Source organism: Pan troglodytes, chromosome 1, assembly GCF_028858775.2.
Source record: "Pan troglodytes isolate AG18354 chromosome 1, NHGRI_mPanTro3-v2.0_pri, whole genome shotgun sequence".
Taxonomy (NCBI): domain Eukaryota; kingdom Metazoa; phylum Chordata; class Mammalia; order Primates; family Hominidae; genus Pan; species Pan troglodytes.
The window spans coordinates 215,921,728-215,935,684 of record NC_072398.2 but is presented as its reverse complement, the minus strand read 5'-3'; the positions used below and the strand labels follow the sequence as shown (position 1 = coordinate 215,935,684).

General features: G+C 46.0%; 1 protein-coding gene across 43 annotated transcripts in view; it reads left to right on the top strand.

The window, feature by feature from the left end:
• Positions 1–13,957, top strand: part of FHAD1 (forkhead associated phosphopeptide binding domain 1) — a 164,137-nt gene that overhangs the window by 34,438 nt on the left and 115,742 nt on the right. For all 43 annotated transcript variants that reach the window (XR_010148060.1, XR_010148065.1, XR_010148058.1 and 40 more), the window contains exon 3: positions 1,242–1,448. Coding sequence is in view for 33 of the 43 variants with exons in the window: in XM_054662864.2 (XP_054518839.1) it covers positions 1,242–1,448 (207 nt within the window). In the remaining 10 variants the exon portion in view is untranslated. The remainder of the gene's footprint in view (positions 1–1,241; positions 1,449–13,957) is intronic.

The window sequence follows — 13,957 nt, the reverse complement described above, 5'->3', positions numbered from 1 at the left end:
AGAGCTTGCAGTGAGCTAAGATCACGCCACTGCACTCTAGCCTGGGCGACAGAGCGAGACTCCATCTCGGAAAAAAAAAAAATTAGCTGGGTGTGGTGGCACACGCCTGTAGTCCCAGCTACTCAGGAGGCTGAGGCAGAAGAATTACTTGAACCCAGGAGGTGGAGGCTGCAGTGAGCCGAGATCGTGCCACCGCACTCCAGCCTGGGTGACGGAGCAAGACTCTGTTTCAAAAATAAAAGACGAAGACTTCAGTGTGCTCTGCAGCTCACAGTCAGAACACTTCCCTTCATCCCTCCAGGGCCCTGCAACCAGGGGAACATGCAGTCACCTCCTTTGTGCTGAGCTTCACTCAGTCCTCTTATTAAAGTGAAATTACAGAGGAGCTTCTGTCCCTTGCCATCAGTTTGCAGACACACTGGCTGGGGCCCCTTTCCTTTGGGGAAACATGGTCACACCAAGCCCCCTTTTGAAAAGCGGGCCATCTGTGGTTAGGCAAATCCTGAATAGCTTTTAAAAAGCAATGGAAATAACTAATCGCATGAGAAATGTTTATTGTACATCAAGGTTTTTCAAAGGTAGTTATAAAACTATGTATGTAGGGTGTGATTAATTTTGTTTAAAAAAATTTAAAAGGACGTAAGCATAGAAAAAAAACGTGGAAGGATGTGAACCTCGATGTTAACCATGGCTGCCACTGGTGAGGGTGGGATTATAAGTAACGGTAATGGCTTCTTTAGTACTTTTCTCTATTTCTTGTTTGGGCCATTTCTGCCTCCTGTCCTGGTACTGAGTACCACCATAAATACCCATGTGGAGTCAGGGAAAAAGAAAATGGCCAATTCCTTGACGATTTTCAGTTTGGGTAAAATAAAAAATAAAAATAAAAACAAAAACAAAAAGAAAAGAAAATGGCCAATTCCCTGGTCCCATAATTGCCCAATATGACTCTCCCAAGATCCCTTTGCCTTTGTGTTGCCTGATTTCCCCACTCAACAACTTAGGTACCTGTCCCCAGGTCTGGTGTCAGACAGAGCACATAGCCCAAGCTCCTTCACACACTAGCTGTGTGGCCTTGGGCAAGTCGCTTAACCTCTCTGATCCTCAGCCTCCTCCTTTTAAAATGAGGATTGTCGTGATGATCTGGCGGCGGCAAAACAGGTAAAGCACTCAGCTCAAAACATTAGGGGCCGTGTCATTTTTGTTTTCATGGCTACGACTGTCCTCCTTCTCCGTTGCAGTCTCCTGACATCGACAACCACCATGCACTCATTGAATATAACGAGGCGGACTGCAGCTTTGTTCTCCAGGACTTCAATTCCCGCAACGGCACGTTTGTCAACGAGTGCCACATTCAAAACGTGGCTGTGAAGCTCATCCCTGGAGACATCCTGAGATTTGGGTCTGCAGGGCTGACCTATGAACTGGTCATTGAAAATCCACCTCCGGTGAGTCCGGGCCACTGGGGGATAGAGGGGCCATGTCGCCTTCGTGCAGCCCGGCGCTCGGATGCAGCTGCAGGGTGGCGCTTATCCACATTGGTGCCACTGTGATTGCACGCTGCACACAGGCAGCAGAGACAGAGTCGACCCTGTGGAGTTCTGAGTCATTCTGGCGGGTCCCAGGAAGGAGATAATCTTAGCACCCTCTTCTGGGCATTTCTTGGAGTTGCATCTTGGCTCACATAGAACCAGTTTTCCAAAAATGTGCAACTTCCTGAGAGGAGGCGGAAAACAAGGTGTGCTTTTGAAAATGCAGAGGTGGATTTCATTTTTAGGTAGATGAGCACGCTGCTCCTTCCTAGCTCTGTGACCTGGGCCAGATTCTTCATATGCCCAGGTCTCTACCTTCTTGATGGCACATGGCATCAAGAGAATGTCTGTAGAGCCTGAAACTCAGTGTCCAAGTAGACGCTCTTAACACATAAGCGCCTGAAAAGCCAAATCTGTGAAGTCCGAGCCAGTGTTTCCCTAAACATGTCTGATTATCAGAATTTGAGGGGGACTGTTCAGTAAAATTACAGGTTCCCAGGGCCCCTCCATGGGAAATTCTAATTTTGTGACTTGCCAGTGGGGGAGGAGGAGGATGCACAATATCTGTATTTCTTTTTTTTCATACAAAGATATTTATTGAAGTATTATTTGTAGTGGCATAACATTTGAAACCTAAATACCCATCAAAAGGGGCATTGTTTAATAAAATATAAGGGGTTCATTCTTATGTGGATAACTATGCTGCTTTTTTTTTAAATGCAGCTTTATTGAGGTATAGTTGATATACAGTAAAACTGTACATGTCCAAAGTACATCATTTGCTAGGTTTGGGAACATGGAATATAGCTGTGAAGCCATTGCCACAACCAAGACATTAAGTGCACCCGTCACACTACAGGGTTCCTCATGACCTTAGCATTTCTTTGCTTCCTTGCTTTGAACAGCTTTATAGAAGTATAATTTATGCAGCATAAACCCCGCCCATTTTAAGCGTACAATTCAACACATTTCAGTGTATTTACAGAGGGGTGCAGCCATCACCACAAGCCACTTTCAGAACATTGCCATCACCATGTACATCCTAGAAAGAAACCTGTGAGATACTTGACTTTTTGTGTTGGTTTGTGCAATTTTTTATGTTTTAAATTGTGGTAAAATACATATAACATGAAATTCACCATATTCACCATTTCTAAGGAACAGTTCGGTGTTGAGTGCATTCACATTGTGGCGCTGCTGTCACACCGTCGATCCACAGAACTCTTTTCATTTTGCAAAACTGAAACTCTGCCCCTATTAAACAAGAGCACACTGTCTCCCTGTTGCCCTCTCACCCTAGCCTCTAACGACCACCGTTCTACTTCCTGTCTCTGTGAATCTGACTACTCTGGGTACCTTGTATAAGTGAAATCATACGATATTTGTCCTTTTGTGTCTAGCTGGTTTTACTTAGCACCAAGTCCTCAAGGTTCATCCATGTTGTAGCATGCGTCAGACTGTCCTTCCTTTTGAAAGCTGAAGAATGCTCCCTTGTATGAGAGACCACATTTTGCTTATCCGTTCTTCCATGGGTAGACACGTGGGCTCCTTCCGCCTTTTGCCTATTGCAAATGATGCAGCTGTGAACCTAAGTGTACACATTTGGGGAGGGGTATTTTGTTTTAATCACATAAGTGTGTCACCCAGTGGTAAAGATGTCCAACCTTCACTACTGAAGGAGCAAAAGAATGTATTATAAAAGATTCTGTTTTGGCCAGGCATGGTGGCTCACACCTGTAATCCCAGCACTTTGGGAGGCCGAGCCGGGCAGATTGCCTGAGCTCAGGAGTTTGCGACCAGCCTGGGCAACACGGTGAAACCCCGTCTCTACTGAAATACAAAAAAAAAATTAGCTGGGCATGGTGGCGGGCGCCTGTAGTCCCAGCTACTCTGGAGGCTGAGGCAGGAGAATTCCTTGGACCCAGGAGGTGGAGGTTGCTGTGAGCCAAGATCACGCCACTGCACTCCAGCCTGGGTGACAGAGCGAGACTCCGCCTCAAAAAAAAAAAAAGATTCTGTTTTGTATAATAGTTTATATTTTGTTAGTGAATGAGAACGGTAGAGTTATTACAATGGAATAATGAGGAGGAGCAGGAGGGACACTGCGCTAAGGCATTTACCTGCTTTCCCTTATTTAATGCAACAGCCTAGGGCATGGGCTCTCTCATGATCCCCATTTTACAGACAAGGAATCTGAAACTCAGAGAGGTTAAGTAATTTGCCCAGGACCACACAGCTAGTCACTGTGAATTAAACTCTGTCTCCACTTGCAGGTAACAATTGGGAGAAAACCATTGGGTCAGCTGCTAGGTGCAGCAGTATCATCAACTGGTTTTCAAAGACAACAAAGCACACTTTTTTTTTTTTGAGACAGAGTCTCACTCTGTCGCCCAGGCTGGAGTACAGTGGCCCGAGCTCAGCTCGCTGCAAGCTCAGCCTCCCGGGTTCACGCCATTCTCCTGCCTCAGCCTCCCGAGTAGCTGGGACTACAGGTGCCCACCACCATGCCTGGCTAATTTTTTGTATTTTTAGTAGAGACGGGGTTTCACCGTGTTAGCCAGGATGGTCTCGATCTCCTGACCTCGTGATCCGCCCGCCTCAGCCTCCCAAAGTGCTGGGATTACAGGCGTGAGCCACCGCGCCTGGCCAACAAAGCACACTTTTACAGTCACTTGGCTGTACATGAATTTTAACAATTCTTATTTCTACATGCAGTTGCCTCCTGCTTTATTAGCTAAGGGACTTTTGGCAGCCAGACATCTGCCCCCTGGCCCATGCCCAGGGTACCTCACAGCAGCCCGAGCGTTTCCAGGGGGCAAGCCGAGCCTCTGTCCCTGCCAGGTTTTCCTCAGAAGACCCCCCCCCCCCCGCCTCCACCCCATCCTCACAAAACTGCTCTCGGCTCCCTTTCAGAGCATTCCTAGATCAAGAGACATTCGTGCAGGCTTCCTCTTAGTGACAAAGGGTCCTTTGCAGGCCTGAGTGAGGGCAGCCACGTGGACTGAGTTTCTCCTTCTGATGGCTTCCCTTTCAGTTTGCCTGATGACCTCGACCTGTGAGCTATAAAAAAGAAAAAAGGAGGTAGTGAAGAGCGTCTCTCATCAAATCTCATCTCATTTTGGGGTCCAGTTTTTCTAAGAAATGTGTAGCTGTCTTGATTCCAGCATGCTCTTGTCTCTTATTGATTCTTTGAGTCCCTAGAGAGGGCGCTGTGTCTTCCCCGCGGCAGAGTTTTCAAGGATTGTTTCCTTAGGAAGAGGATTGTCCTAATATTGTAAGGCTTAGCTGTTCTTCTCCCAAGAAAGAGTTCCCAAACAGAAAAATTTATTTCAGGCTTTGTGGTGACCATAACCAACAGAGAGGGACGTGACAGCCATTTCAATAGGAAATGGGAGGTGGAGGCAGAAGTTAGAGACCCAAATGTGTTTGTAGACATCACAGTGGCTAGCGTGGGTGTCCTGAAGTTCAAGTGAGTCTGCCCCACACAGTTCTGCCCTGCTCTTGACCAGCTGTGGGATCATGCACAAGTTGCTTCACCTCTCAAAGCCTCAGTTCCCATTTCTGTAAAATTGGAATCCTAATAGTTCCTCATGTGGGGTTACTATAGTAGTAAACGGGTCATTGTTTGCAAATTGCTTAGCCCAGCATCTGGTGCCTATGATAGCAGGAAGGTAAGAGGAGCACACTAGCAGCCACCTGCCTCCACTGTGAGCCTTCCCATGGACAGAAAACCTCCCAAGACCTCCCAACTACCAGGTGGATGCCTTTGCAAATAACTTACCCATGGAGTGACATACAAGGTAGAAAAACAGAAAGAAACTCTTGGTTTACAAAGTACATTGGCACCCACGATATGCTTAAGAGTACACGTTATATATCATAGCTTTTTTGCCAAAGTATAGCCTAGGGGCCAAGCGCGGTGGCTCATGCCTGTAATCCCAGCACTTTGGGAGGCCAAGGCAGGAGGATCGCTTGAGGCCAGGAGTTCGAGACCAGCCTGGCCAACATAGTGAAACCCCATGTCTACCCAAAACACAAAAAATTAGCCAGGCGTGGTGGCACATACCTATAGTCCCAGCTAGTCAGGAGGCTGAGGCACAAGAATTGCTTGAACCCGGGAGGCAGAGGTTGCAATGACCGAAGATCATGCCACAGCCTGGGCAACAGAGTGAGACTCTCTCAAAAAAAAAAAAAAAAAAGTATAGCCTAGGGCCACCACCTTGCACAACTCCAGTCACCATTCACAGTAGAGTCCACAAAGATGGCACCCCCTGGAGTTGTGCGAGGCATAACCTACAGGGCCATTTGCGATGCCCTGAAGCCACTGTTGAGTAGTAACACTGACTCCCTGCCTAAGTGTCAGGCGTGTGAAATCCAAGTCACAAAGTCAGATGTGCTTGTCGCGTTGTGCCTGCCATTATGATGTTTGCTTGTTGGTTTCTTTAGTGCTTTATGATTTCCAGGAAAGGAGCTGTGAGTGAGGGTTGTCCTGTGAACACTAGTGCTGTTCTTATAAAGCAGCTAGGTAAGGAAACCTACGTTGGCCTATTCTGCCCTGCTCCCATTCCAGCCAGAGCTTCCCACATGACTTCTGGATGCAGTCCTTTGACCCTCTTGCAACCTAATGACATCCTGCCCAACCTAAAGAGTGCCCATATGCCTGGCTACTCACTGCCTTAAAGGGGAAGCTCTTTGGGAGTGCAGTGAAGAACACAAAGGTTTTGGAGTACGATAGACTGAAGTTCAAACTCCAACGGCAATCTAGCCTTTCTGAGCCTCAGTTTCCAACTTTTGCCGGGCACGAACACATTAACCACAGGCTCCCTTTCCCCCTTCAGAAATTGCATACAGGCCTTTGGGACCATCACATCACTGTATAAACTGAAGCCCAAAGAGGTTCTGCAATGTTCCCAAGATTGTGTAATCAGTTACGGCCAGAACCAGGATTAAGTCTCCTGAGTCCTGGTCTGGGAGTCTTTCCCAACAGCCCAGAGCATCTCCGTCACCTGAGAGCTCAGGCAAGTTCCTCACTGCAGTGCTGCCAGCCTGCCACTTCACATGCTCATGGGGGATGATATATCATGTGGGTAGAAATGAAAGCCACCGATGATAGAAGAAAATGCAGTTTCAGATAGGGGCTTCCTCATTCGCCTCCACTATCTTCACCAGGGATGCTGCTGAAGTTCCTGGACAAACTCAGTTCCCCCCTTTCAGTCTCTTTTTTGATGGTGATGATAATGTCTGGTGGCTAATGTTTAATGAGCATTTACTATACGTACCAGGAAGTGTTGTAAGTACTTAATATATATGATCTCATTCAGTTCTCACAAAGTAAGAAGTGTCTGTTGTCATCTCCATTTTACAGGTGAGGCACAAAACGTAACACATTTTTCGGGGTTATAGATGGTAGGAGGCAGAGGAGGTAGATGAGCCAATTCTGCTTAATTCTAAATCCCATGTTCTTAACCAGAGGTCGGCAGACTACATCCCATGGGCCAAATTGAGACCATCTCCTGTTTTTATAAATAAAGTTTCATTGTAACACCTCCATGCCAACCAGTGTTTGCTTTTCTGCTCCAATGGCAGAGTTGAGTAGACAGAGATCATATGGCACACAAAGCCAAAAATATTTACTCTCTGGCTCTCTAAGCAAAAGTTTACCAACGTCCACTCATAACACTATGCTATTCTGCCTCTTTCATTTACCCAGTGTCTGAAAGAAGGGCTAAAAAGGAGGATAGGAGATTCTGGGGATAGGAGAAAGAATGAATGCCCCCGCTATCTGCTAGGAACTGCGCTGGTTAATACTTTACTTAGTTAACTGAGGAATAGGAAAAAGGGAAAATACACTTTGAACAGTCTTCATTACCTCTTTTTTTTTTTTTTTTTTTTGAGACAGAGTCTCACTCTGTTGCTTAGGCTGGAGTGCAGTGGCACGATCTCAGTTCACAGCAACCTCTGCCTCCTGGGTTCAAGCAATTCTCATGCCTCAGCCTCCCAAGTAGCTGGAATTACAGGTGTGTGCCACCATGCCCAGCTAATTTTTGTATTTTTAGTAGAGACGCAGTTTCACCATGCTGGCCAGGCTGGTCTGGAACTCCTGACCTCAGGTGATCTGCCCACCTTGGCCTCCCAAAGTGCTGGGATTACCCACCTTCATTACCTCTTTAAAACAGAACTTGGAGATATGTGGTTCTAAATATACACATACATGTATATGCATTTGCATATATAGTAATATAATCATATTGATACATCTGATAAATATGCTTGACATTAATGTATAATATACACAAGAGATGAATATTTATAAATTTTACCTGTTTCTTCAACTGGAAGTTTTCTTTTAAAACTTTGGAATGTTTTCCCTGGTATAACTTTTGAAACAGAAATTTGAGGTTTATAGTCCAGAGGCTGCTGTAGCTAGAGAACTGTTTATTTGTTCCAAATTTCTCCACCTGATGTTTTACTACCTGTGGTTGGTTCCTTGGTCTTAAGTCACTTCTCTGGGGCCACTGCTTTACTCTTACAAGTTTAAAGGTAAATTTGGTGCATGATTATAGCCTGGTGGGTTTTACTCAAACAAGTCAGAACTCGCATTAACACCTTTCATTCTGAGTACATAGTGATATTTGTGCTTAAGTGTCAATAAGCATATTTTCCAGGAAATTTTACTGTTTGCAAGTGTCAGAAACCCAACTCAGACTAGCCTAAGCAAAAGAAGGAGAAGAAGAAGTAGCTGAAGTTATTTTTCATGTAACTGAAAAGGCCAGAAGCATCAGCTTCAGGCCTGGCTAGATCCAGGTGCTCAAGGGATGCTCAGGAATCAGTCTGTTGGGGTTACCTCTCTCGGCTTTGGAGCCCCCCTCCCTCTTTCTCTGTACCAGGAGTTTCTTCCTTCTGTCTTCTTCCTTCTTTCTTGCCTATTAAACTTTCCGATCCTTAAAACTCAAAAAAAAAAGGAATCTCTTTCATCTTTGTGAGCTTCACAGTCTCAAGCAGATTCTTGCCCCACCTGTAATGAGGTGGCCACTGGCAACCCCAGCACCTTACAAACTCAGCAGCTCTAGGAAAAGAGCAAGCGTCTTCATTGGCTTCGTTTGGATCACATGACTATCCCCGAACCAATCAGTGAGGCCAGAGACATGGAATGCTCTGACTGGCCAGGCCTGGGGCATACTCCCTCCCCTGGAGTGGAGGGGATGAGCCCCATTGTGGGGGGGAGGGGTGTCTCCCCCACACCCATGCAGGAGATGGATGCAATGTAGGGAGGAAAAACAAAAAAAAAAGCCCATGGCAAGAAAGCATTCCTCCTACCTAAGCTGAGCCTCCGTAATGAGATTCCGTGCGAGGAGCTTGGGGTAAGAAAATGATGAATAATCCATTCTCTATCGGGGAAGTTCCAGGCAGGTCTCCAAGGAAGTAGCGTGGCTTGTTTTTCTCCTCGGTGTATGATGAGAAGGACACAGAGTTGGGGGTTTAGTCATCCATCCCAGGGAAGGTGGCAGTTCCCATCTTCATGGGACCGTTAAGTACTCCCCGTTCTTGAGAAGAATGTGGCTTTGCCTGTAACCAGGCCGAGTAACTGGGGATTGAACAAAGAACCAGAGAGCACGGCACACTTCAGAAGAAACGTCTCGATAGCCAAGCTTTGTCATCTCCCATCCCGATCGTGTAGTATTTTCCTCTACACTGTGCTGTTACAGCTCTTGGAGGGGACCTGCTGATGTGATGAAAGATCCTGAGACCAGGTTTTTTTATATCAAAGGACATTTTCCAAAGCCCATGAAGTGGAGGGCATGGGGCAGCAGACAGCCTCAGGCACAATGTCCTCGGCAAAAACACAGAAGGACTCCTGAAGTTTGCTTCCTCCTCAGATGTCTACAGAGTGTGCAGACAGCCTAGGGGACCGCAGGGAGGAGCGCAGGCGGAAGCCTTAGCATCCTGGTGAAACAGAACACGGACGACCCGGCCCAAAACCCCAGGGATCAACCGTGGCTGTTTCCTGCAGGTCACACTCTTCCCAAACTGCAGCCACATCGCTGCTTTTCCTAAGTTAGTTGATCATGCATTGGTTCATTCAGTCACTCAATCTGGCAAGACTGAGCTCCAGCAGGCCGAGTCTAGGGTAGAAAACGCAGTTTGCAAACATCTAAGTGTTTTCTCCTTAGATTCTCTTTCCCATTTTATGGACTGACCAGGAAATGAATTAGAACTTAAAGGAAAAGGAAAACTTTAAGCTAGAAGGTTTACAAAGATGGAAAGTAAGATGGGCCAGAATGCACTTAGGTGTCCCCTAACCCACCTGGCCAAAATCCAGATAAATGGCCTTTTTGAATAGCTCAAAGGGACCTACTTCTTTAAGTTCTAAAACGTGGAAATAGTATGTAACTTGGCTGTTCTGTGTTCTAACATGTATAATCCCGATTTCTGGAAGGGAAAATCCTAGACATAATTGATCCTTTTCTTGGAGACTTTAGAATTATTGCCCCATTTTGAATCCTGGCACCCGCCAGGGGCTGTTGAGATGGAGAAGGCTGTCTTCCTGGGCCGCACATAGCACCCTCTGCTGCCCTGGGGCTCTTCTGTCTGCGTTTTAGGGTCTGGCAGTCAGTTCCTGCTCTCTGCTGGGATCAGTGAGCCTCCTTTCCCCCTTCTTTCTTGCCCCTTCCTGTCCTTGTAATTGTGTAGTTATTAGGGTAAAATTGAGTAAGATCAGAGGAAGTAGAGGCTGAAAGTAGACCTAGAGGACTACCTGTATGAATAAGCGACATTAGTGGTTCCATGTGGATTTTGTATTATTTTTTTCTGGTAACTCAAAGGTCCCTTAAAAGAGTTTTGTTTTTGTTTTTTAATTAAATAACCTGGCCAGGCATGGTGGCTCACACTTGTAATTCTGGCACTTTGGGAAGTCAAGGTGGGTGGATCACTTGGGGCCAGGAGTTTGACACCAGTCTGACCAACATGGCAAAACCCCGTCTCTACTAAAAATACAAAAAATTAGCCAGGTGTGGTGGTGCATGCCTGTAATCCTAGCTCCTCGGGAGGCTGAGTCATAAAAATCGCTTGAACCCAGGAGACGGAGGTTGCAGTGAGCTAAAATCGCGCTACTGCACTCCAGCCTGGGTGACAGAGTGAGACACTGTCTCAAAAAAAAAAAAAAAAAGGAGAGGGGAGGAAGGGGGCATTGATTAAGACTCAGCTCCACCTCCTGGTTGGGGATTACTTATGTGTGTTACATTCTTCTGTAAGGAAGTGTCTCTTCTCTGCCATTGAATTATTTACTCATTCATGTATCTATATCAGTACAGACTCCTGTGTCTTTATTTGATTCTCTGTGCTATAATCCACCTGATGTTATTTATTTTGTAGCTCATATTGTCCTAGCCTTGGCCACTGGAGCGCTTTTGGGTTGGTGCTTATCCCTCTAACAGGGCCCGCACCTTCTGTTTTTGAGCACTTACTCACTTTCTGCTGTTACAAGATGCCCCGGGCTCATAGTGTATTCTCCCTGCCCCAGCCCCAGAATCAGCTGAAGGGTTTTTTTAACTTTGGCTCTGTTTGCCAATTGTTCAATTCAGTTCGGTCAGCAGGCACCTAGAGTGTGTGCCAGGCCCTTCACTGGGCACTGGGTCCAGCCAGTGCTATGCTGATGAGTGTCTGAAAAAGTAAAGTATGCAGGTATAGTATAAAGCTTACTGACACAAAGAATGTGTAGCACATTCTTTACAAATAATAACAAATATGCAGGACTCTTTATTGCAAATTTATCATAAATTCCATAGAGCCATTGATTCTCACAGAGGGTTTTTATTGATTTTTGCCAAACTCTTGTATCCCTAGCCAACTTATGGTAGCAACTGATGAATGTTTCCAACCGGAATACTGGTGGATATATTTGTTTACCTTTGTGAGTAAGACAAAAGTGAAATGAGAAAGATTTGTATTGGAACCCCACATGTTCATCAATGACATGAGCACCTTCTTTGCTATCATAGTTTATGAATACCAGAAGAAACTATTGGATAATAGTTTTTGAATATCAGAAGAAAATTTCCTCCATATCTTTTGTGCTACTCATAATGTGATGGCTACAGACATAAAACACTTTTAAATCTCATCTGTATTACTAATATTTTATCCAACACCTTCCTAAGAATAGACAAGCAACAAAACGAAAAATCAATCCCTGATTTGTAGCATTTCCTGATTTCTGTGGTGTAAATACTCCCATTAATGCAGAATAGGCAAGCCCCAAAATTGGGACTTAGCCAGGGAGGGTTCTTGGCTTTGCCCAGGAAAGAATTCAAGGGCAAACCAGCAGTGTGAGACAGCACCTTTTATGGAAGCAACAGTGCACAGTGGCAGGAGCGGGGCTGCTACTTGCTCAACAGGACTACCCCATGGGCAGTGCGCCCAGAGTAGCAGCTCAAAGACAAGTCTGCAGTCATATTCATATCCACATTTAATTACACAGAAATGAAGGGGTGGTTTATGCAGAAATTTCCAGGAAAAGGGTATTACCTTTCAGGTAGTTGGGTCATTGCCATGGAAAGGGGTGGTACCTTTTGGGTGTTGCCATGGCAATGCGAAACTGACATGGCACACTGGTGGGCGTGTCATATGGAAAGCTGCTTCCACTGCGGCCCTGTTTTAGCTGGTCCTCAATTTGGTCTGGTGTCTGAGCCAAACCTCCAGAATTGAGTCCCACCTCCTACCTCACCATCCTGGCCAATTTCAAGCTTCACAACACAGAGCCACAGAGAGCTGGGTAGCAGCACATCACTCTACAGCACTGCCAACACACAGACGCAGTAGGAAGAATAACTGTAAGAGCACAGATTATCATGAAATATAGTAAAATAATTAGGAGGCTAAGTTTTAAGTATTTATTACTGTTGTTTCTGGTATAATTTAATTGTAAGTATATATAATTTATTTTTTAATGGCTGTGTTTATCAGCCAGCTCACAGAATTCTCAACATTTACTCATCAGCTCTCATGAGCCAGCACCAACAGGCCCCAGCTCTCCTCTGGCACAGCAGTGAGCCAGCTACAGCCCTGCCTGGGGGGAGACTGCGGTTCTCTGAGTGGCATCCAGGGTGCTGCACATACCCTGTGACTCAGACTTGCAGGAGGGAACCTATAGCGTTCCTGGAAAATCCTGTCTATACACAGCCCATGCACCATCTTGGGGATTTTCACACCATCTATTTCTCATTTTCATTTTTTAACTCAGAAAATCTATTCTTCATTAGCCAATCATCTAAGATCCTTTTGCAAGTATGGAAAGCAAGTGTAAATCATGACTTCAAATGACCTGGAAGCTCCAGGGGCACAGAGTTTGGAGTCAGACAGCATCACCACTTCCAGGCTTCAGGACCTGGGGCAAGTCTCTGAACCTCACTGAGCCTCTGCTCCTTTAATGCACAAAATGTGGGTAAAAATGCTTCCCCTACCCTAGAGTTATTCTCGTGATTAGATGAGGCCACATATACAAAGGGCACAGCACAGCCTAGCACCTAGAGCCTTCTCTCCTTGGTGGTTCAAAGCCAAGTGGTAAGAATTGGAGGCCAGGCGCAGCGGCTCACGCCGGTAATCCCAGCACTTTGGGAGGCTGAGGTGGGCGGATCACGAGGTTAGGAGATCGAGACCATCCTGGCTAATACGGTGAAACCCTGTCTCTACTAAAAATACAAAAATTAGCCGGGCATGGTGGTGGGCGCCTGTAGTCCCAGCTACTCGGGAAGCTGAGGCAGGAGAATGGCATGAACCCGTGAGGCGGAGCTTGCAGTGAGCTGAGATTGCGCCACTGCACTCCAGCCTGGGCGACAGAGCGAGACTCCATCTCAAAAAAAAAAAAAAAAAAAAATTGCAGATAGCAGAAAACATGACAGATGCTCCAAGGGCAAGGTCCACTTCCCCACCTTGTCCACAGCCTCCAGGGCTTCCTGGAAGAATGCATGGGTCCTGTAGGACTCTGGGCAAACTCCCTTGGCGTTTTAGGGTGTCCTTCTCACCCTGAAGCCTTGACAGGGTCAGAAGCAGATGTTAGCGTAATAACACAAGAAACAAGGAGATCATCCGGAAACAATGGATTTGGAGTTCTCGAGTACATTACTGGTTGGGTGTTTGTTCAAGCTGATAGAAATTCAGCCGTGGGTGTGGTCCAGGTGGTTGGCAACCTGCTATTTTAGACAGTGTGGGAGAGATCAGGAAGAGCACATGCGGCCTTAAAAATAAACAAAGAAAAAACCACCACGCCACACACCATATGGTCAGAGAGAAAGAAAGAGGAGGAAAGAAAGAAAGAAAGAGAGTGAAAGAAAGAAGGCACTAGCAAGTATTTTTTAACTAATATTTCTAAGCCAGACTTGTTGATAACTGACCTTGATCCCAAACTCTATGTACATTCTAATGCGAGC